Raw genomic sequence first — 24,452 nt, forward strand, 5'->3', positions numbered from 1 at the left:
TTCTCAAAGACAAAATTAAAGACATGGAAGTAAGCACCTTCCCTTGACTGGGCCCCTTGATCACAGGAGCAGAGTCACAAAACTTAAGGGAACCCCAGGGAGGAAGGAAGGAAGGAAGGAAATGCAGGTTACTGAAAGATACCTGCATACCTTAACAGCATACAGGCATTCAAATACACACCCACTCACATCGAAATAGAGATTATAACATATCTCAGTTAAACAGGTCTAACAGCTTTAGCCTTGGTAGTTCAGATCAGGTGAATTAGGGCATCTACTGCCTCTTAGTGACAGTATATTCTATTTGTAAGGTCAGGTTTTGAGGGCAAATAACTTCTTTAAAAAGATAATTTAAAAGCAACCATTTATACCTTATGTGTTCTGTCATAGTGCTTTGGGGACAACATAAGTATTGAGAGGGTTGGGAGTTAGGACGAAAAAACCCAATTATTTAATGTTTGTTTTAAGTTATTCAGCATCTTGATAATTGAATTTGAAAAAGCAAAACACAGAAAATAGGACTTAAATAAATACTCAGGAGCCCAGGCCCACTCATAGCCACACACCAACACACAGACATTTTACAGAGCTTTTTGGAAGGGACAAAACAAAGAAGGCTTTACCCTCACTTCCAAACAAAAAAGCATTACCCAGAATATCTTTCCAATATAGCCTCGTTATTAGAGTTGAACTTTGGTATTAATAGGAAAAGGATTATTAACATTTCCTGGGCTTAAATATTCATTACCTTGGATCCTTTCTTCCCTTTGGGAAATCCCATAAATTCCAGTTCTCCAGTAGATGGTGGGGGTCCTGCAGGGCCTGGGAGGCCAACATCCCCCTGTAAGATCAAAGGGAATGTTAAGCAAAGCAGAAACCACACGGACCACTTCAGAGGCTAGGTTTGTCCTCTGGATGTAATTCACAAATAAGCTCTCCATTACTTTGGCCTCTTTACCCTCACCCTTGCATCAGTGAGGCAACAAAACTATCAGTGCCAAGGGGTGGGAAGAAGTGTAAGCCTGAACAAATGCATTTTGTACCAGCACTGCAGAGGGAAGAAGCAAGATGAATGAAAGGAAACCACAAGTTTATGGTTGCTATGGTCATGCATCAAAGGGTGTTTAGAAGAGAGCAAAAAAGCGTTTTGAGCAAGGTGAATGGCCACCTCTCAGCAATGGTGATTGGACTATAACTGGTCTAGTCCTTGCCAACAGCACAAGCAGAGGCAGTCTGTGTTGGAACACTGGAGGCTGTATTTGCTCCTTGAAGGCAGTGCAATCTACAAGAGGCAGCCATGAAGGGTGGAGAGGACAAGCTCCAGTCTCCCTTGAGGCTCCCAAATCACTGTCCAGTTTGTGCAGAAGGAAACAGGAGAATGAGGGAAGGGGGATAGAAGAGAGTGGTGAAAGAGAGGTTAAGGAGGAGAGAAAGAGGGGATAGAAAGGGAGACGGGAGGAGAAGAAGGAGGAGGAAGAGGAAGGATGGAGGGAAGAGGGGAAGCAAAGGAAAGGAAAGAGAAGGTGAGACAATATACAAAATACCAGGGAAATACTCAGGTGGAAGGAAGATGGAATCTATTTCAAGAGAGTATGTTTGTAAGATATACACACTTCACAAGTAGGAAGCAGGAAGACTACAATATTTTGAAGGAAAAAGACCACAGGAATGTATGTGTGGCATGTGCACATGCAGCCCTCCACAGATCCCATCAGAGGATCCATGTGGAGTGGGAAATGCTCATTTCCCAAGGCAAAAGTCCAAATCCCCTTAAAACACAAGCAGGCACATGTGTGCAGCCAGAGATGTTTCTTGGAGCATATGGAATGCACATTGTATTTTCCAAAATCTATTTACCTTGACTCCTTTCTCTCCTTGGAAACCTAACCCCATATTCCCCTGGGGCACAGGGTTGCAGGGAGGAAAAACAAAATCAATTACTAAACAAGCTCTAGGAACTTAAATTGGAATGCATTCTTTTTTACCAGAAAGTGTGTTTAACCAAACCAGAATATCTCTGGGGAAACTAGAGTACTTAGTGGTAGGAGGCCAAATACCCCAAGACAAAGTATACTTACATCAGGACCAGGGAAACCGGGAGGACCTGGAGGACCCTATATTAAAAAATGGAAGGAAAGAGCACTTGTTAGTTTCAGGCAAAAAGAGTCTGAGCATGTTGGGAGTCACTAGAGATGAGGCCCCCACAGTATATTCTTTTTTTTTTTTTGATGTTTATTTATATTAGAGAGAGAGAGAGAGAGAGAGAGAGACAGAGAGAATGTGCAACCAGGGGTGGTACAGAGAGAGGTGGAAACAGAATTTGAAGGAGGGTCCGGGCTCTAAGCTGTCAGCACAGAGCCTGATGCAGGGCTTGAACTCACAAGCTGCGAGATCATGGCCTGAGCTGAAGTTGGAGGTTTAACCGACTGAGCCACCCAGGTGCCCCTCCTCCTCACAGTATATTCTGGCTTTAGTGGAGCAGATTCTAGCTCCTTCTCCCATGGTTCTTTTTTTTTTTTTTTTAATCTCCTTTGAAATCTCCCAAATTGGCCTGATAATCATATTTATGCTAAGGTGGTAAAGACTCGTGCATAATTCCTCCCAAATGGCCAGAAATTTAAAAATAATGGCTTTTGGTGAAGCTAAACCAAAGTAATCAGTGGTGAGATTTCATGCACTGTGGAGAAAGAACAATCTGGGGATGGGCCTTTCCCAGAACCACATGGATAACTGGCTATATGCTTTTTCTATACCAGTGAAGGCAAACAGGTTTGGTATCAGAAAGACAGGTAAGTAGGTAGCACTGTCCAAGCTGCAGTGTGGAGAAGGATTTTGAAGCTTCTTTTGTGACCAGGGTGAGTGATGGTGGTGATCATGTGAGTAATTGGCAAGGTCTGTCATGAGTGAGGGGAGTGGAAACGGGCAACAGATGTGCCAGTTATGCTCCTGGGCCATACTTTAGGTTCAGCTAGAGTAGGAGGCTTTGGAAGCACACAGTGGATAGGCAGAAAGACCCTGATAGAGACAACAAATAGCTCCTTACAGAAGCATGCTTCACGTTAATCCTCCAAGAATGGAAGGAGGAGGAGAGCCTATATAGGCTGGATAATTTCCACTAGGAGAGCCTATATAGGCTTCTATTTAATCCATGGCCTTGGCGGGGAAGCATCCCTGTGAATACTGTGATCACATGGGTAGATTTAGGTTGGTCTTACTTGCAATCCTGGTGGTCCCATGGGTCCTACAGCTCCTGGAGGTCCGGGTGCTCCCTGTGGGCCCTGAAGACACAAGTTTTTACCCCAAGGTCAAAAAGAGGACAGTTTCTGGAGAAAATTGGAAATATGTGTCCACAAGAATTGCACAAGAATGTTCACGGGAACTTTATTCATAGTAAAAAAATTGGAAATGTCCCAGGTGTCCATTGATACAAGGACTGATAAATAACTGTGATGCATCTATACAGTGGAATAAATGCTCACCATAAAAAGCAACAACCTACTGATATATGATACAATGTGCATAAATATCAAAAGCATTGTGCTAAGTGAAAGAAGCCCAGACTCCCAAAGCCTATATATTATATCATTCCCTTTATATAAAGTTCTAGAATGGGAAAAACTGAACTATGATGGAGAGAAATCAAAACAGTGGTTTCCTTTGGGTGGAGGCAGGAATTGACTGGGAAGGAGCAGAAGGAAACTTTCTGAGGTGATGACAATGTTCTATACCTTAAGATGGCTTTGGGTTACATAGGAGTATATATTTGTCAGAACTCAGCAAGTATACATTTAAGATTTGTGTATTTCATTGTATGTAAATTTTACATAAAAAGAAAAGATGCAAACACATTTTGAAGCCTAGGTAATGATAGGCATGCTGTAGCATTTAGGGGTAAGAGTACTATTGTCTGCAATTTACTTTGAAATGCATTGACAATAAGATGGATTGATGGATGGATAAGGATGGATAGCTAGATTGACGTGGGATAAAGCAAGTATAGTAAAATATTAATGGTATGGATGTTCACTGCAAAATTCATTCATCTTTGCTCAATATTTGACAATTTTTATATTAAAGTGATGTAAAAAAAACTTAAAAAGAACATGAAAACAGTTATGTCAATATAAAATAAAGTAGACTTCGGGACAAAGAATATTACCAGAGATAAAGAGGGGACATTTTGCAATGGTAAACTAGGTCAATTGATCAAGAACACATAATAATCTTAGATGTATATGCATCTAATAGCACAGCTTCAAAAGGCATGTAGCAAAATCTGGCAGAACTGCATGGAGAAATAAACAAATCTGCAAAGATATCTGGAGAATTTTAACATCCCTTCCTCAGTAATAAACAGAACTAGAGCAAACCAAACCAAACAAAAACCCCCAAAACAAACAAACAAACAAACAAACCCAGTAAGGACCCAGTAGATTGAAATAGCATTGTCAGCTACCTAATGACCTAATGGACATTTTTTAGATTGCTATACCCCAAAACAGCTTGAACACATACTCTAAGTGCATATGGCACATTCACCAAGATTGTTTCATATGCTGAGCCATGAAACAAATGTCAACAGATTTAAAAGGATTGAAATCATACGAAGTGTTCACTCTAAGTGCAATGACACCAAACTAGAAATCAGCCATGTAAAGATAGCTGGGAAGTTGCCAAATACCGAGAAATTAAACTCACACATTTCCGTGGGTCAAAGGAAAAAACAGAAGAGAAACAAGAAAATGCGTGGAACTGAATTGATAACAACAATATTACAAGGCAGACAACAAAATCTGAAGAGAAAGACGGCATGGGGCAAAGTATGGCTCAATTAAAGCTGGGGATGGTAATAAGGTGATATGTAAGGGATGGAGGGGCTAAGTGAAGTCAAGAGAAAGTAGGGGTTCAGAGGTTCCCCAGGAAATAGAACATTGCCTTGATAAAATTAATAACCTGTGGTCTCCTTACTGACACCACAAATCTCTTATTCAGCCACCAAACCATCCTCCCCAAATCTAAGTGATGTATTTATCATGCCTGTGTATGTAGGCGAACACTTTACCTTTGTGGACAGAGAAATGAATTCCTAAGAAGACCTATGCAGCTACCACACTGGATGTGATTGTACAAATGTAGTTAACACACCAACACCATCTAAGCCAGTGCTGTTTGGCACTAGGGGATCTGTGTGTGCTTGATCTTTACTTCACCTCTGTTTTGCATGTGTGCTTGTATTGCATCCCGTTTCCTGCCTACCTACCTCTTCTCACACTGCTCTCTCTGTTTAGGAAGTTTCCTCCCATTGCCAGCCAGCCTAAACATTACCCACACTTCTATGAGGCTACCTTCTTTGTCTTAGATATGAAGATGTGAAGTCCCCCATGATGTATCTTTAGGTGGACAGCATCTCTTTCTCAAAGCTGTTGTGGAATTCTTATGCCCCAGTCCTACTAGTTTTTCACATCTGGGTGTGTGGGGGATGAGGTAGGTTGGGCATGGGCAAAGATCATGTCTACACTGTCTCAGGGATCACTCCTAGCACTTTGCTGCTAGTGGGAGCTCAATACCTGTTCTCGAATGAAAAGAAGAAAGGAAGGAACCCTCATATAGGAAAGAAGGAAGAAATATGTGGCTTTTCTTAAGCCACTTCAAAGGAAAGCAATGACAATGTGGCAATTCAAGGAAGTAGAAAGCTCTTATTAATACAACTCATGGCTCCTCATGGACTCCCTATTTTATTAAAAGTCCCTGAAAGGAATTTCTATATGGAATAGCTTCTAAATTTTTTAAAATGTTTCTTTAGTTTGGAGAGAGAGAGCGAGACAGAGCATGAGTAGGGTGGGGGGACAGAGAGAAAGGGAGACACAGAATCCGAAGCAGCCTCCAGGCTCTAGGCTGTCAGCATGGAGCCTGATGCGGGGCTCAAACTCGTGAACCCCAAGAACATGACCTGAGCCGAAGTCAGATGCTTAACCGACTGAGCCACCCAGGCACCCCTATGTGGAATAGCTTCTAAAGAAGAATGTTCTACTTGTTTTGTTTTACCCACAACAGTTGACACACACAGAAAACAGTAAACAGTTGCTGAATGAAAGGCAAAATTCTTTCCTAATACATCTCAGGGAGTTTGCAGGTCCCTGGCCTAAAGGGTTGAAAGCTTGCCTGTCGTGTTGACTTGAGGGGGATGGTCTACTCTCTCAGAATGTTCTCACCTGGAAAATGTCAACAGTGTGATCCGCTCTACCTCAACTGTCTGGATTTTCCTTGAGAATGTCTCCAAAGACCTTTGAATACCATAAAGAATGCAAAGGGACCAGCACTAGCTATTGAGTCAACATTGAGAGCTCCACACATATCTAACAACTTACAGTGATTCCGTCCAGTCCAGGCAGTCCAGGCTCCCCCTGAAAAACAGACAAAGGCAGGACACTGAAGAGATCCATTAAAGCTGTGGTATTATTTCATAGATAACTAACCCACACTTCACGGGCAGAAACACAACACTGCTGATGCTTGGGCCTCCTCTGTCAAGGTCTTGTGTTTTAAATAATGCATGAATTGGACATATTCAGCCACTTACTTTTTTTTCCTAAGAAAAATCCAGACTCTAGAAGACAAATATTATAGCCTTGGTTGAACAGGGTTTAATATTTTACTTGGATTAATTAATTTTCACCTTTGCTAGGAACTTATCAATTAGAAACGGCTTCTGTGGGCTGGTGATTTTCCTGCTCTTTCTGGAAGAAAGCAAAGCTACCTTCCCGTGTGCCTTCATCCCCAGAGAATCTGTGCCCATATGTATACAATGCAAATCAGACATTTCAAGGGAGAATCAACAGAGCATACAGTCTCTGATTACGTTTTAATTACTTTGCAGCATCTTAAGTCACTGTATGAATCTGTAATATAACCATCTTGTGGAAATTGCTGTATTCCACTGGGTCCAGGGTCTCTTTGATTTTTGGCAAAACCATTTAATCAGTGCTTGCTATGACAATGGCCATATTTTGACACCTGCTAGTCTTACCCCATTTGGCGTACAGTCAAAAATCAGCTCTCTGCAGCACAGAAAGAGCACTGCCTGGGTTTTAGCTCTTCGGTAAACTAGCTATGTGAGTCTGAGGAAGTCACACAGCCTCAGTGTACCTCAGTTTTTCTATCTGTAAAATGAGCAACATGAATCCAACAATCATGAGGTCCTTTCCAAGTCTACCATTCTATCTTCTGCTGTGGAACCTAAGCCAAGAGCCCAAACCCTGTGCCTTCTCCAGTTCTCGGCCACCCACCCCAATCACTGCCTTCCAAAATGATGTCTAATGTTCCTGATTCTGTGCACGGATGGAAGACAGGAAGGTGCCATCTTCAGCTGAGTGAACATGTGTGCATCTTCCCTTCATATGTTGGGCACATAGATACCCATCTGCTACCAGGGAAATGATGAGCTCACCTCCTACTCTGCAAGGGAATAGGGTCAATCATTTGGCACCAGAGTTTACTGAGGGGCCCACAGGATACCAGGTAGCATATATCAAGAGTACAGTCACAAGAATACAGAAGGTTCTTGTCAATTCTAGGAAGAGATGAAAGTTTTCCAGCCAGCTGCAGAGTTGATGGGCAATTTTTGCAGACAGCCAGGGGCCCAGCTAGGGATGGGCTGGTGTGCAGGTACAGAAAAGGGCGGGGCCAGGATCCTGGGCTGGTGGCCATGCTGAGATGGGCAGAGATATGCATGGCTTCATACCAAGGCATGCAGACATCAAGGATTGCAGAGTAGACAAAAAGTATCTGTCTCCAGGAAATGTCTTGGCTTGTCAAAGAAAATGATACCCATGCAAACCGTTTGTTTGCTGATCTGTCTCCTATTTTTGGTCTAGATCTTACAAAGCAAATCTCTTTGACGGTATGGTTGCAAACATTTCTGTCAGTGTTTCCACCACAAAAAGCTCCAGATCCCTTTTAAATCTAGCTTGGTCTGCTCCTTAGAGACACAGATGGTAGTTCTGGAAATGTTTTTATTGGAGGTGGGGCCCAATCCCAGGAAGCTCAGCTTATAGCCAGCCTAGTTAGCGGTCTGCCTTAGAGGCTCTTACCTTTATTCCTTTGAAACTACTTTGGGCAAGGACAGGTTCACCTTTAGAGCCTTTCTGGCCAGGAAGCCCCTGAGTAAAATAAGAAAAACTTGTGAGGAAATACACACAAACACACACAGCTTTGTTAACGATATGACCTGATCACCTAGGGGATGCAACGGCAAGAGTGTAAAATTATGTGGTTTATTCTATGGCTGTGCTAAGGGACAAAAAGTGCATCCCCAAAACAGGTGTTGTGTCTCAAAGCTGTATACCTGCTTCCCCAAATCCTGAGTCCGAAGTCTATAAAGGGATTAGAAAGTAAGACACTTTGACTCTCTTCAGAACACTGATCTGAACGTCCACATATAATGCGCATGTCATTCATAAGCTTATAGCTCATCTGCTCCACCCCTCATAGATTTGTCTCTGACAGGGCCTTTGTCTAGGACAAGGGTTGAAGAACTTCTGTAAAGAGCCAGAGAGTAAGTAATTTGGACTGTGTGGGCTATATCTGGGCTCTGCCTTATAGGCTTCTTCTCTTTTTTCTGCACACACTTTTAAAACTGTAAAACCAAGACACAGGCCAAGGGTCACATGGGCCAGTTTGCAAACCTCTGGTTTAAGAGATCTCTACAAAATCATCTCTATCCTGTGTTTCTACCATAAGACCTCAGCTTCAACACCCATCTAAGAGTCTGGTGTGCCTCACTATTAACACGGAAAACAGTTCAAAGTATACCCAACCTGTCTGTCAACCAGGCTTTTTACTGTCTCACTGGCAGATGCTGGCTAATGTCTGCTAAATGTTGCCCTCCTGGGGAAAATCAATATCCCTATAGCTAAGGGGAAGTCAGGGGACTTCCCAGTTAGTATTGGGAGTAGGACTAAGCTCTGCGGACTGAAGAATTGCCTGAATTATGGATCCCTTGAGCTCAAGGATCATAGGTATGTTAGAAAAACAAATGGTCTCTGAAAAACAAACCAGCTTCCTTCTTAACATTTCCTGTTCCCCTTATTCTTATGGAAACTACTTTTATCAAAGAAGCTTGAAAGAATAGCCACTGGAGTTTCAGCATGGTTATTAAGGTTCAGCTTAGTAAAATATAAGCCCAAGTTCCTATTTAGGCTTAAGGGGAAGCTTAGGGACAGGATTAGGTTTTAACCTTGTCCTTTTGGCTGTCAGGGGATGTTTATTATCTAAATATTTCTTTTCTCCCTCTTGGGGGCAACATTTACTTACTTTGCTGGATTTCCATTCTCTTAACACAGATGTGATTTGTTCTCTTCTGTTGCCATGGCAGTGTTTGGAGGCCTTTGTGACTCAAACAGCTGGTACTATGTTGGTAATACATCTTTCTCCATTCCCCACCCCCACTACATATTAGTTTGGTCTTTAGATGTCAAGGTCCTTTATACCAATCTGAGGCTTGTGCTTTGTCTATCTCACTTTCTTACATGTATACCCACACCCACAACTTGGTCACTGAAGGCAATGGTGCTGCTTTTCCAATAAAATGCTAGTTACATAATGCTTCAATGAACATTGGGTGCATATACCTTTTTGAATTATTGTTTTTGTTTTCTTGGTATAAATACCCAGGTATGGAAATAACCTAAGTGTCCAACAATGGATGAAGGGATAAAGAAGATGTGACACACACACACACACACACACACACACACACACACACTGGAATACTATTCAGCTATAAAAGAATGAATTTTTGTCATTTGCAACAACATGGATGGACCTTGAGGATATTATGCTAAGTGAAATAAGTCAGACAGAGAAAGACAAATACCATATGATTTCACTTATTTGTAGAATCAAAAACAAAAACAAAACAAACAAAACAAAACAAATCTCAGATACAGAGAACAGATTGGTGGTTGCAGAGGGGAGATTGGTAAGGGGATAGGCAAAATGGGTGAAGGGGATCAATAGATACAAACTTCCAGTTACAAAATAAGTAAGTCATGGGGATGTCATGTACAGCATGGTGACTATAGTAATTAATTTTTAAAAACATTTTATTTTATTATTATTATTATTTTAAGAGTATATTTATTTATTTTGAGAAAGAGAGTATGTGCACAAGTGGGGAATGGGCAGAGAGAGAGGAAGAGAGAGAATCCCAAGCAGGCTCTGCACTCTCAGCACAGAGCCCAATGCAGGGCTCAGTCTCATGAACAATGAGATCATGACCTGAGCCAAAATCAAGAGTTGGATGCTTAACCAATTGAGCCAGCCAGGTGCCCCTAAAGATTTTATTTTTAAGTAATCTCTACATCCAATGTGGGGCTTGAACTTACAACCCCAAGATCAAGAGTCTCATGTTGCACTGACTAAGCCAGCCAGGTGCTCCTATAGTAAATAACATTTTACTGCATACCTGAAAGTTGCTGAGAAAGTAGACCTTGAAGGTTTTCATCATAAGAAAAAAAAAATTGTCACTCTGTATGGTGACAGCTGGTAACTAGACTTACTGCAGTGATCATTTTGTAATGTGTACAAATATCAAGTCATTATGTTGTACACCTGGAACTAATATAATATTATACATCAATTATACTTTAATAACAAAAAAATACATGAGATAGCATTGGAATAAGACACACTGAAAAAAATGCCAATTAATTCATGTAGCTATGGAATCTGTCTAATAGCATGATTTCTAGCTAGATATATCACATCAGTACCCGTAGTTGCTTAGATTATTTCAAGTAAGGTTGATGATGGGCTTGAATGTGTTATTCTTCTCTTTCCAGTCACTTATAAAAGTAGCTTTACAAGGGCATTGCACCTATTAGAGATCATTTAGATCCAAAAATTGAGCTCTATCTTATGAATAAAATTAAACAAAAGTGGTGACCTCAGGATGTAATGAATGCCATATCAATCCCAGAATGAAGGGTTATGAGAGTGTGGGGGGAAGGGGGAAAACTGTGTCAGTGTAGAGTAGAATTTCTCAATTATTTATCACTATTGACTGTGACAGATGATTCCTTGATGTTGGGGGTAGCTTCCCTGTGCTAGTAGAATGCTCCCAGTTGTGACAACCAAAAATGCCAATAATAACTGGAAAATGCCCCTTGGTGTGGGGAATCACCCCTGGTTAAGAATCACTGGTCTAGACCAAGCTTGCCAAACCCTTTGGGTCATTATTAGAGCTTCCATGATCCCATGTAAGCCCTCCAAGTATGTGATGTGGGAACATGTCAAATAGCCCAAGTGTGTACTTTGCTCTGAAATTTACTACAGTCTTTTTGCAATCTTGCCAACTCTAAAAGGATAATTAAAAAAAAAAAAACTCTAAGTAGTGGAGCATGTGTACACCCCCTGCAACTGATATTCTTCTTTACACTTTTTAATGTTGTGCTGCCAGCATAGACTCCTGCATTGAACAAGGGGTTGCAGTGGTTGCCCTACAGATGCTTAATGACATCTCCATAAAAGCAGAAAAGGGGCACACTTGGAGGCAAAGAAAGCCATTTGAAATAATGTTCAAAGATCTGGCAACGTACGGGTGGTCCAAGAAGCCCAGGATAGCCATCGGGGCCTGGATATCCAACATCTCCTTGAGTTCCATTACAGCCATCCAGGCCAGGTGGGCCTCTGGGCCCTGGCTGTCCTGGGTGGCCCTGTTCAAAGAGAAAAGAAGGGATCAAGTCAGCCACAGGACTCTTAGCTACTCTGACAAGCTCCACAGTAAGAGAAACCAAGTATGCTGCCAAACTCTGGCTCCTTGTCCACTCCCTTAGCTCTGAGAGCTACACTCTTATAGCTTTCCTTTACACTCAGGTATATGTAGCTCAGTGTTACCCCTCCCCAAAGGATCCATGCTGTAATGGGACCCATGCTGAAACTAAAGAAATCAAGCCTGAAGAGATGAGACACAGGATGCTACAACTTCATCTTTCCTGGGTACAAAGATGTACTAAGATGGGGCTCAGCTGGTTGGCAGCTGAAGTGCTACCATCAGGGAATCATGCCAGGCCTTGGGACTCCTCAGAACAGACTGGAGCCTGGGAAGCTTGGCATGGCTTTCTGTATTGGAAAAGCCTGGGGCTTTTATATGTCTCTGCCTAGGAAATGATGCTGACTTTTGGTCAAAAGAGTAGAAGCAGTTTCCACGGCACCATCTCTCTTAAAAGCTAATTGATGAAAAATAAGCAAGTCTCAGAGCCTTCTTGGAAGATGGCAGCGTAGGAGGACGCTGGGCTCACCGCGTCCCGCAGGTCACTTAGATTCCACCGACACCTGCCTAAATAACCCAGAAAATCGCCAGAAGACCAGAAGAACGGATTCTCCGGAGCCAATCATAGACAAGAGGCCCATGGAAGAGGGTAGGAAGGGCGGAGAGGCAGTGCACGCTCCACGGACTGGCAGGAGGGAGCCGGGGCGGAGGGGCGGCCGGCCGGCCGAGCAGAGCCCCCGAGTCTGGCTGGCAAAAGCGGAGGGGCCGGACGGAGTGTGTTCCGACAGCAAGCGGGACTTAACATCTGGAAGGTTATAAGCTAACAGATGTGCTCGGAGAGCAGGAGGGCTGGAGGACAATGGGAGGGAGAGTTGTTGAGCCCCAGATGACAGAGCGCAGCTTGGTGGGGAACAAAGGCACTTGCCAGCGCCATCTCCCTTGCCCATTCCCCAGCCAAAATCCCAAAGGGAACCAATTCCCATCACGGAACTTGCTTGCACCACGCAAACACTCAATGCTGTGCTTCTGCGGATCCATCCCTCCGGGGGATCTGACTCACTCCCGGTGCTGCAGGGCCCCTCCTGAAGCGGATCTCCAAAGGAAAAGCGAGCTGAGCCTGCCCCTCCCGTCCCTGTGCACCTTGCCGATCCACCCCAGCTAATATGCCAGATCCTTAATACCACAAGCCTGGCAGTGTACAAGTAGACCAGACGGGCCATGCCACCCCACAGTGAATCCCGCCCCTAGGAGAGGGGAAGAGAAGGTGCACACCAGTCTGACTGTAGACCCAGGGTGGGCTGGGGGCAGACATCAGGTCTGACTGAAGCCCTGCCCACCAACGCAAGTTACTCAAGACAGCACAGGGGAAGTGCCCTGCAGTTCCGCACCACTCCAGGGACTACCCGAAATGACAAAACCGAAGAATTCCCCTCAAAAAAACCGCCAGGAAATAACGACAGCTAACAAACTGATCAAAAACGATTTAAACAATATAACAGAAAGTGAATTTAGATTAATAGTCATAAAATTAATCGCTGGACTTGAAAACATTATAAAAGACAGCAGAGAATCTACTGCTACAGACATCAAGGGACTAAGGAACAGCCAGGAGGAGCTAAAAAATGCTATTAATGAGCTGCAAAATAAAATGGAGATGACCACAGCTCAGATTGAAGAGGCAGAGGAGAGAATAGGTGAACTAGAAGATAAAATTATGGAAAAAGAGGAAGCTGAGAAAAAGAGAGATAAAAAAATCCAGGAGTATGAGGGGAAAATTAGAGAACTAAGTGATGCACTAAAGAGAAATAATCTATGCATAATTGGTATTCCAGAGGAGGAAGACAGAGGGAAAGGTGCTGAAGGTGTACGTGAAGAAATAATAGCTGAGAACTTCCTGGATCTGGGGAAGGAAAAAAGGCATTGAAATCCAAGAGGCACAGAGAACTCCCTTCAGATGTAACTTGAATCGATCTTCTGCATGACATATCATAGTGAAACTGGCAAAATACAAGGATAAAGAGAAAATTATGAAAGCAGCTAGGGATAAATGTGCTCTAACATATAAAGGGAGACCGATAAGACTCGTGACGGATCTCTCTACTGAAACTTGGCAGGCCAGAAAGGAATGGCAGGGGATCTTCAATGTGATGAACAGAAAAAATATGCAGCCGAGAATCCTCTATCCAGCAAGTCTGTCATTTAGAATAGAAGGAGAGATAAAGGTCTTCCCAAACAAAAACTGAAGGAATTCGTCACCACTAAACCAGCCCTACAAGAGATCCTAAGGGGGATCCTGTGAGACAAAGTACCAGAGACATCGCTACAAGCATGAAACCTATAGACATCACAATGACTCTAAACCCATATCTTTCTATAATAATACTGAACGTAAATGGACTAAATGCACCAACCAAAAGACATAGGGTATCAGAATGAATAAAAAAACAAGACCCATCTATTTGCTGTCTACAAGAGACTCATTTTAGACCTGAGGACACTTTCAGATTGAAAGTGAGGGGATGGAGAACTATTTATCATGCTACTGGAAATCAAAAGAGAGCTGGAGTAGCCATACTTATATCACACAAACTAGACTTTAAATTAAAGGCTGTAACAAGAGATAAAGAAGGGCATTATATAATAATTACAGGGTCTATCCATCAAAAAGAACTAACAATTATAAATGTCTATGCACCGAATATGGAGGCCCCAAAATATATAAAACAATTACAAACATAAGCAACCTTATTGATAAGAATATGGTAATTGCAGGGGACTTTAATACCCCACTTACAAAAATGGATAGATCATCTAGACACATGGTCAATAAAGAAACAAGGGCCCTGAATGATACATTGGATCAGATGGAGTTGACAGATATATTTAGAACTCTGCATCCCAAAGCAATAGAATATACTTTCTTCTTGAGTGCACATGGAACATTCTCCAAGATAGATCACCTACTGGGTCACAAAATAGCCCTTCATAAGTATACAAGAATTGAGATCATACCATGCATATTTTGGACTACAATGCGATGAAGCTTGAAATCAAACACAGGAAAAAGTCTGGAAAACCTCCAAAAGCATGGAGGTTAAAGAACACCCTACTAAAGAATGAATGGGTCAACCAGGCAATTAGAGAAGAAATTTAAAAATATATGGAAACAAACGAAAATGAAAATACAACAATCCAAACGCTTTGGGACGCAGCGAAGGCAGTCCTGAGAGGAAAATACATTGCAATCCAGGCCTATCTCAAGAAACAAGAAAAATCCCAAATACAAAATCTAACAGCACACCTAAAGGAAATAGAAGCAGAACAGCAAAGGCAGCCTAAACCCAGCAGAAGAAGAGAAATAATAAAGATCAGAGCAGAAATAAACAATATAGAATCTAAAAAAAACTGTAGAGATCAACGAAACCAAGAGTTGGTTTTTTAGAAGAAATAAACAAAATTGATAAACCTCTAGCCAGGCTTCTCAAAAGAAAAGGGAGATGACCCAAATAGATAAAATCATGAATGAAAATGAAATTATTACAACCAATCCCTCAGAAATACAAGCAATTACCAGGGAATACTATGAAAAATTATATGCCAACAAATTGGACAACCTGGAAGAAATGGACAAATTCCTAAACACCCACACACTTCCAAAACTCAAACAGGAGGAAATAGAAAGCTTGAACAGACCCATAACCAGCGAAGAAATTGAATCAGTCATCAAAAATCTCCCAACAAATAAGAGTCCAGGACTAGATGGCTTCCCAGGGGAGTTCTACCAGACGTTTAAAGCAGAGATAATACCTATCCTTCTCAAGCTATTCCAAAAAATAGAAAGGGAAGGAACACTTCCAGACTCACTCTATGAAGCCAGTATTACTTAATTCCTAAACCAGACAGAGACCCAGTAAAAATAGAGAACTACAAGCCAATATCCTTGATGAATATGGATGTAAAAATTCTCAATAAGATACTAGCAAATCAAATTCAACAGCTTATAAAAAGAATTATTCACCATGATCAAGTGGGATTCATTCCTGGGATGCAGGGCTGGCTCAACATTCGCAAATCAATCGACGTGATACATCCCATTAATAAAAGAAAAGAAAAGAACCATATGATCATGTCAATCGATGCAGAAAAAGCATTTGACAAAATTCAGCACCCTTTCTAAATAAAAACCCTCGAGAAAGTCGGGATAGAAGGAACATAGTTAAACATTGTCAAAGCCATTTATGAAAAGCCCACAGCTAATATCATCCTCAATGGGGAAAACCTGAGACCTTTCCCCCTGAGGTCTGGAACACGACAAGGATGTCCACTCTCACCGCTGTTGTTTAACATAGTGTTGGAAGTGCTAGCATCAGCAATCAGACAACAAAAGGAAATCAAAGGCATCAAAATTGGCAAAGATGACGTCAAGCTTTCACTATTTGCGGATGACATGATAATATACATGGAGAACCCGATAGACTCCACCAAAAGTCTGCTAGAACTGATACATGAATTCAGCAAAGTTGTAGGCTACAAAATCAATGTACAGAAATCAGTTGCATTCTTACACACTAATAATGAAGCAACAGAAAGACAAATAAAGAAACTGATCCCATTCACAATTGCACCAAGAAGCATAAAATACCTAGGAATAAATCTAACCAAAGATGTAAAAGATCTGTATGCTGAAAACTATAGAAAGCTTATGAAGGAAATTGAAGAAGATATAAATAAATGGAAAAACATTCCGTGCTCATGGATTGGAAGAATAAATATTGTCAAAACGTCAATACTGGGGCGCCTGGGTGGCGCAGTCGGTTGAGCGTCCGACTTCGGCCAGGTCACGATCTCGCGGTCCGTGAGTTCGAGCCCCGCGTCGGGCTCTGGGCTGATGGCTCAGAGCCTGGAGCCTGTTTCCGATTCTGTGTCTCCCTCTCTCTCTGCCCCTCCCCCGTTCATGCTCTGTCTCTCTCTGTCTCAAAAAAAAAAAAAAAAAAAGTCAATACTACCCAAAGCTATTTACACATTCAATGCAATCCCAATCAAAATTGCAGCAGCATTCTTCTCGAAGTTAGAACAAGCAATCCTAAAATTCATATGGAACCACAAAAGGCCCCGAATAGCCAAAGGAATTTTGAAGAAGAAGACCAAAGCAGGAGGCATCACAATCCCAGACTTTAGCCTCTACTACAAAGCTGTAATCATCAAGACAGCATGGTATTGGCACAAAAACAGACACATAGACCAATGGAATAGAATAGAAACCCCAGAACTAGACCCACAAACGTATGGCCAACTAATCTTTGACAAAGCAGGAAAGAACATCCAATGGAAAAAAGACAGTCTCTTTAACAAATGGTGCTGGGAGACCTGGACAGCAACATGCAGAAGAGTGAAACTAGACCACTTTCTCACACCATTGACAAAAGTAAACTCAAAATGCATAAAGGTCCTGAATGTGAGACAGGAAACCATCAAAACCCTAGAGGAGAAAGCAGGAAAAGACCTCTCTGACCTCAGCCATAGCAATCTCTTACTTGAAACATCCCCAAAGGCAAGGGAATTAAAGGCAAAAATGAACTACTGGGACCTTATGAAGATAAAAAGCTGCTGCACAGCAAAGGAAACAACCAACAAAACTAAAAGGCAACCAACGGAATGGGAAAAGATATTTGCAAATGACATATCGGACAAAGGGCTAGTATCCAAAATTTATAAAGAGCTCACCAAACTCCACACCCGAAAAACAAATAACCCAGTGAAGAAATGGGCAGAAAACATGAATAGACAGTTCTCTAAAGCAGACATTCGGATGGCCAAGAGACACATGAAAAGATGCTCAACGTCGCTCCTCATCAGAGAAATACAAATCAAAACCACACTCAGATATCACCTCGTGCCAGTCAGAGTGGCCAAAATTAACAAATCTGGAGACTACAGATGATGGAGAGGATGTGGAGAAACGGGAACCCTCTTGCACTGTTGGTGGGAATGCAAACTGGTGCAGCCACTCTGGAAAACATTGTGGAGGTTCCTCAAACAATTAAAAATAGACGTACCCTATGACCCAGCAATAGCACTGCTAGGAATTTACCCAAGGGATACAGGAGTATTGATGCATAGGGGCACTTGTACCCCAATGTTGATAGCAGCACTCTCAACAATAGCCAAATTGTGGAAAAAGCCTAAATGTCCATCAACTGATGAATGGATAAAGAAATTGTGGTTTATATACACAATGGAGTACTACGTGGCAATGAAAAGGAATGAAATATGGCCCTTTGTAGCAACGTGGATGGAACTGGAGAGTGTGATGCTAAGTGAAATAAGCCATACGGAGAAAGACAGATACCATATGTTTTCACTCTTATGTGGATTCTGAGAAACTTAACAGAAACCCATGGGGGAGGGGAAGGAAAAAAAATGAGGTTAGAGTGGGAGAGAGCCAAAGCATAAGAGACTCTTAAAAACAGAAAACAAACTGAGGGTTTATGGGGGGGGGGTGGGAGGGAGGGAAGGGTAGGTGATGAGCATTGAAGAGGGCATCTTTTGGGAATAGCACTGGGCGTTGTATGGAAACCAATTTGACAATAAATTTCATATATTAAAAATAAATAAATAAATAAATAAATAAATAAATAAATAAATAAATAAATAAATTCTATATGGTTGCTAAAAAAATTAAGCAAGTCTCTGAAGAAGTACACTTCCAATCTTATTTTGTCATTATCATACATCAGGCTATTGCTCCAGTTAGGGATCTGTCTCCTCTTCTCCATGCTTGCTACTGAGGCTGTTTTTGGGGAATTAGCAATCACATAATTGATCAGAATTCAATAATTTTCTAGAGTGGAGCTTCCATGGTGCATAGAGTCTGCTTTTGTAGAGAATCTATCTTTTTGAATCTATCAAAAGTGGATTGTGTGCTGGGTGGAGCAAAGTGATGACCGGAAACAACAGAAATCTAGATGGGTCAATAAAAGGTAGACTCCTACCCTCCCACATGCACTTTTTAACACGAAGTGTGTATATTTAATAATTTGACAAAAACATGCCATGTATTCAAAAATCAACTTTTCAAATTATTAGAGGAAATGAGCTTTTGTCAAATTCTTATTGAGAAAATACCCCACAGAATTTTGATGCATTTTCATTGTTATTATAGTTGTCAGAGATAGACCATCTGTTGATACAAAAATATGAGTCTAGACTTCTGGATTCATAGAATGCTAAGAACAGAAGAATGGGCAATAAATTTATCTTTGCAATAAACTTGCTGTAATCTGTGCCTGCCCAGACTCAGGTGATGATTTTTAGCTGCACTGGGGAAACTGAGACAGCTTACTAAGTCATCAACATTTTATTACCAAATGAAATGGATATTCTTATTTGCCCTGAAGATCTACACTCCACCTTCCCCAGATCTGTGCCTTGGGAAGCTGACCTTTATGAACAGTACCACCTAGACTCCCTTGCCCTCTGTCTCCCAGTTGTATTTATTTGGCCACTGGGAGACACAAGCAGAAGGTCAAAGAACAGGAAGAGAAAGAGCACAGGTCATTTATTTCCCCCATTCCCTCCCTGGCCATATTTTTGGAAATGGCCACATTTCTCTACAAGTCTTGGCTGTTGTTGAGCAGCCAGTATTCCATGGGTCCAGGCCTGAGAGGGTTCTTAGTATTACCATTCTTTCTTTCCCCCTTGGGCCAAGGGGTGGCAAAAGTGATACTAGTTACTTTACAATCCATTGTTGTTCCCCTGAATCATGTCTACATCCCTTCATGCAACTGTCTTCAATCAACCCTTTCAGGTGGATTGTCTATTTCTTCCTACAATCCTGATCACCACTTTAAAATGTCAGCCAGAATTCAAACTGGCGCAGCCACTCTGGAGAACAGTATGGAGGTTCCTCAAAAAGTTAAAAATAGAACTACCCAACGATTCAGCAACTGCACTACTAGGTATTTATCTAAAGGATAAAGATAATACAGATTCAAAGGGGTACATGTGCCCCTTTGCATTGTCAACAACAGCCAAACTATGGAAAGAACCCAAATGTCCATCGACTGATGAGTGGATAAAGAATATGGGGTATATAATGGAATATTACTCAGCCATCAAAAAGAATGAAATCTTGCCATTTGCAACAATGTGGATGGAACTAGAATGTATTATGCTAAGTGAAATAAGTCAGTTAGAGAAGGGTAAATAACATATATTTCACTCATGTGGAATTTAAGGAGCAAAACGAATGTGGGAAGGAGGGGAAAAAAAAGAAAGGGAAACAAACCGTAAGAGACTCTGTATGATAGAGAACAAACTGAGAGTTGATAGAGGGAGGCTCAGGGGGGAGGGACTAAATGAGTGATGGATATTAAGGAGGGCACTTGTCATGTTGAGCATTGGGTGCTATAGGTAAATGATGAATCACTAAATTCTACTCCCCAAAACAATATTACACTATATGTTAACTAAGAACAAATTAAATAAAAAATTTGAAGAAAAAAAAATGTCCCATCCCAACTTGCTAGAGGTTATCTCTCAGCTGGGTAACAGGAATGAATTAAGGCAAGACAGGAGGCTGGCTCAGTATTGGGGACCATTTTTACTCCTGGGGCCTTGGTTCTGTTTGACACCAAAACCTTTGCCTGGCTTCTTATCCCTTGGTATCCACAGTATTTTTACTGGGGCCCCAATATTCCTGTAGTTTTCCTCCCTGAATTCCTAGTATCTTCCACCTGCAGGATTCCAGGAGTACTTGCTCACTCTTTCCTACCTTAGCTAAATTCTCTGGAATTCACCTCTGACATTTGACTTTGACCTGTCAGCCCCTTCCTGTCCAGGTGATACCATGAGATGACAGCTAAAGAATGTTTTGAGTCAGTTTTGAATTTTGAGTTTGTGTTCCAATCCCAACTTTGCCACTCCCCAGCTTGAGTCTCAGTTTCACAATCTGTGAAATGGAGATGAATAATACTACCTCATAGGGTTGTTGCCAACATTAAAATGAAATACACAATCACTTTTCAATTCTCAGTAGAACCACAGCATTTATGGCACTTTGCCTTTTCTAGTGTTAGTTAATGCTTTTATATACATATGTGCCAGCTCTCTAAGAGAATGTAGCTTTTTGAGGGAGGAAACCATGTTTCTATATAAACGCAAGGGACTGAATGCACAGAATAAGATGTGCTGTAATCCAGAAAAGCCATGTTCCTCAGAGCCCAGACTTCAAAGGGAAAATTTCCATTTGTTGAGTGTGTGTTCACTTTGAAGGTATAAATCTGATATGTTCATTTACTAGTCTTTAGGAAGGAAAATGTTTGAGATTAACTTCATGAGAAAAGCTAAACATAAATTGCAAAGGACAACTTGAAAATTTCTGCTCCAGACTTATTTGAAATGAAAACATTTGATGTTTATTTATTTATTTTTGAGAGACAGAGAGAGAGTGAGCAGGAGAGGGGCAGGGAGAGAGGGAGAGAGAGAATCCCAATCAGGTTCCATGCTGTTAGCACAGAGCCCAATGTGGGGCTTGAACCCATGAACCATAAGATCATGACCTGAGCCAAAATCAAGAGTTGGAGGCTTAATCAACGGAGCCACATAGGTGCCCCAAGAACTGAAAACATTTGATAAACATACATTTCTTGTGGGTGCCAACAGCCCCAACTTACAGCTGTGATATTATAAAAAACCACCCCTGGTCTATGTTGTGTTAATGTTGAATATCTTTAAAATGTCTTTTAACGTTTATTTATTTTTGAGACAGAGAGAGACAGAGCATGAATGGGGGAGGGTCAGAGAGAGAGGGAGACACAGAATCGGAAGCAGGCTCCAGGCTCTGAGATGTCAGCACAGAGTCCGACACGGGGCTCGAACTTACGGACTGTGAGATCATGACCTGAGCCGAAGTCGGATGCTTAACCGACTGAACCACCCAGGCACCCCATGTTTGTTCATTCCCCCGACTGATTGCTGTGGCCCTTGATGCACAGACTTGGATGATCATACAATGAATACTTGCTCACTTATGTTGAAACTATCTACATGACGCAAAAACAGAGTTTGGAGACTAAAACCAGTGACACGTATGTTACAGGGGAATCAGATTTGTGCAGTAATCCAGTTTAGTAAGATGTGTTGGGGAAGCTGTTGGTTTCAGCTGCCAAAAGTAGAGCAAAATAATTAGTCTGACTAGGCCAAGGGTGTCTGTGTTTTCCTGTGTCTGTGGGAGTCCTGCCAGTCTGAGAACTGTTGCTTTTGTAGGCACTAGAGGTTGGAATCAGTCCCCCAAGTATTTCTTTTTTTTTAATGTTTTTAATGTTTATTTATTTTAGAGAGAGAGAGAGACAGACAGAGAGAGAGAGAGAGAGAGCGAGCAGGGGAGGAGCAGAAAGAGAGACCGAGACACGAATCCGAAGCAGGCTCCAGGCTCTGAGCTGTCAGCCAGACACTTAACTGACTGAGCCACCCAACCACCCCTCTGGTGTTCCTAGTGTTCTTAGTACATGGTGAATTCAGCCCTGGGGTCTCTGAGGCTTCTGAGTGGAGCAGAAAACCTATTCTGTGCTTTCAAGAAAGCTAGATAAGACCATTACACAAGACAAATAATAAATACTGTGGGCCATATGTAATAAGGAGCTAGGGTGTATGGAACAGACACCAAGGACTCCTAAGACACTAGAGATGGAAGGGAGAGATAGGCAGTGGACAGAAGGTGCTCAGTAAATACATCTCGAATAGATGGAAGAGAGGGAAGGAACAAGGAAAAATCATTTCATGGAGTGAGAGAGGCTTGGAGCCTGAAAGTAATGCAATCAGTCAAAAGAAAACACATAGAGCCTTTGGTCAAGGGAAGGGCCGAGTGAGTGGGGACTTCTATTGGGAGTGGCACATTAATTTGGAGGAATCTGGACACCTGTAACTCATTCTCCCAAGTAATGAAGCCCCAACGAGAAATGATCAATCCCTGCAAAGTCTATGGCTCTCTTGGCCACAAGTTGGAGGCAGAAGTGTCCAGCTGGACCCTAGGGCATGTTCTAGTCCAGAATTGGAATCAGCCTTTGCATCACAGGATTCACTTCCCTCCAGCCCCCATTAGAAAGAGACTACAGGAGGAAGGGCATAGTACTGCTGCAAGCTTCAAATCCCCCACTCATCTCCAGTGGAAGCCAGCTCCGCAGGAGGAATGCAAGAGGTGATCTCCAGCTTTCTAGTTTTCCTCACCTGGTGGCTCCCAGAAGATACACAGCCTGAGTGGAGGCTCTGGATAAAGTGCAGATGGGGACACAGTCAGGATAAAATGCCAGAGGATGTTATAAAAGGACAGCCAACCCCATCCTCTTATTTGCCCGCTGGCCCATTTCTGGGCATTTTTCAGAGTCTGCAGTTGAATAAAATGCAAAATTCTGATGGCTTATTTGTTGATACATAGAACAAATACAAGGAAGCAAGACTTCTGTCCTCCAGCTCCAAATGTATGCTAGATCTTGGAAGAAAATGGATCAAATGATAATGTCTTTGAGTGTAGATCCATACGTTTTTTCTGTATCCCCATAGTAGAGTCATAGCACCAAGCCGGCACCCAAGAAATACCTAGAGATTGTCACAAAGAGATTTAAGACCCCTTCCTTGATACTAGATGGTTATGCAGTATCACACAAAAAGCTGTTAAGTCTAGGATTTGCCGAACTCTGCTTAGATATGGCTCAGAAGAACCCCTTCAAGGCTGAAAGGATAAAAGCAGGCTCTAACATGTCCCTGAAATGAAGAAGCTCTATTTCTTCCTGATCTGTACTCTGAGCTTCCACACATTTGGGTCTTCTCTTAAACAAGATTGAAGAGCTCTGCTATAGAAAAACACAGCTCAGGCTAAAGATGTAGTATATAGAGATGTGCCAAAAGACATAACTAAAAATTGATAGAAGCCAAGTTGCAAATACTGTATTTTCAAGGCTGGCGAAATGTTATTTATCATGGATTCTCCAGTGGTGAGATAAGTAGGGATACAGTGTGAAAATTGAGAACCTAAGGGGTTGGACTGGATGTAATGAGAAAAGGACTGTGAGCTCCAGATTCCTCACTCATCTCCAGCAAAACCAGGTTTCGGGATAAAGGGAAGGGGCTGCCTGCAAGTGATCTTTGGAATGGTCGCTTTGTAAAAACTAAAGGGAAATTCACTCTGCAATGAGGTAAGGTGGAAGAGAACAAATTACTGGAACGAAATGTATCAAGATATCTCTAAGTATTTTTCTATCTAATATCACATGTCTTCATAATTTTCTTATAATGAGTATGTATGTGCTCTGAATGCGGCACTGTCTCCGCACTTCAGAACCAGTCCCTCATCCCTAATTAAAGCTCCCCTCAGCTCATGAAACCTAACCCATTTTGGCTAAGGTATTGATGGTTTCTTATCCCTGCACCTGTCCCAACCATCTGATTTAGTGCTACCTGTAACTAAATCCCAGGGAAAGTGTGTGTGACCACCTCTCTTCAAACCTTATCACGTGCATCTCAACACTTGACCCAGAGAATGCTTGCATGCCACAGGATGTTGCTAAGGCTAAGATGTTTGACCTCTGAAGCACAACCTAGAAGTGGTAATAAAAAAAAATACCTCTGTGGACACACTCACCGGAATCCCATTGATGCCAAGAAAGCCAGGAACTCCCATGGGACC

General features: G+C 41.9%; 1 protein-coding gene across 1 annotated transcript in view; it reads right to left on the minus strand.

The window, feature by feature from the left end:
- Positions 1-24,452, minus strand: part of COL4A6 (collagen type IV alpha 6 chain) — a 295,437-nt gene that overhangs the window by 48,529 nt on the left and 222,456 nt on the right. Inside the window, exons 5-12 of the mRNA XM_047082051.1 lie at positions 24,408-24,452; positions 11,598-11,714; positions 8,091-8,159; positions 6,369-6,404; positions 3,216-3,278; positions 2,079-2,114; positions 1,858-1,899; positions 749-841 (exon numbers count right to left, since the gene is read on the minus strand). Coding sequence (XP_046938007.1) covers positions 749-841; positions 1,858-1,899; positions 2,079-2,114; positions 3,216-3,278; positions 6,369-6,404; positions 8,091-8,159; positions 11,598-11,714; positions 24,408-24,452 — 501 coding nt within the window. The remainder of the gene's footprint in view (positions 1-748; positions 842-1,857; positions 1,900-2,078; positions 2,115-3,215; positions 3,279-6,368; positions 6,405-8,090; positions 8,160-11,597; positions 11,715-24,407) is intronic.

Source organism: Lynx rufus, unplaced genomic scaffold (genome assembly GCF_022079265.1).
Source record: "Lynx rufus isolate CCGP_SWC_20201006 ecotype Redwood Valley unplaced genomic scaffold, mLynRuf1.p SCAF_19, whole genome shotgun sequence".
In the NCBI taxonomy this organism is placed as follows: Eukaryota; Metazoa; Chordata; class Mammalia; order Carnivora; family Felidae; genus Lynx; species Lynx rufus.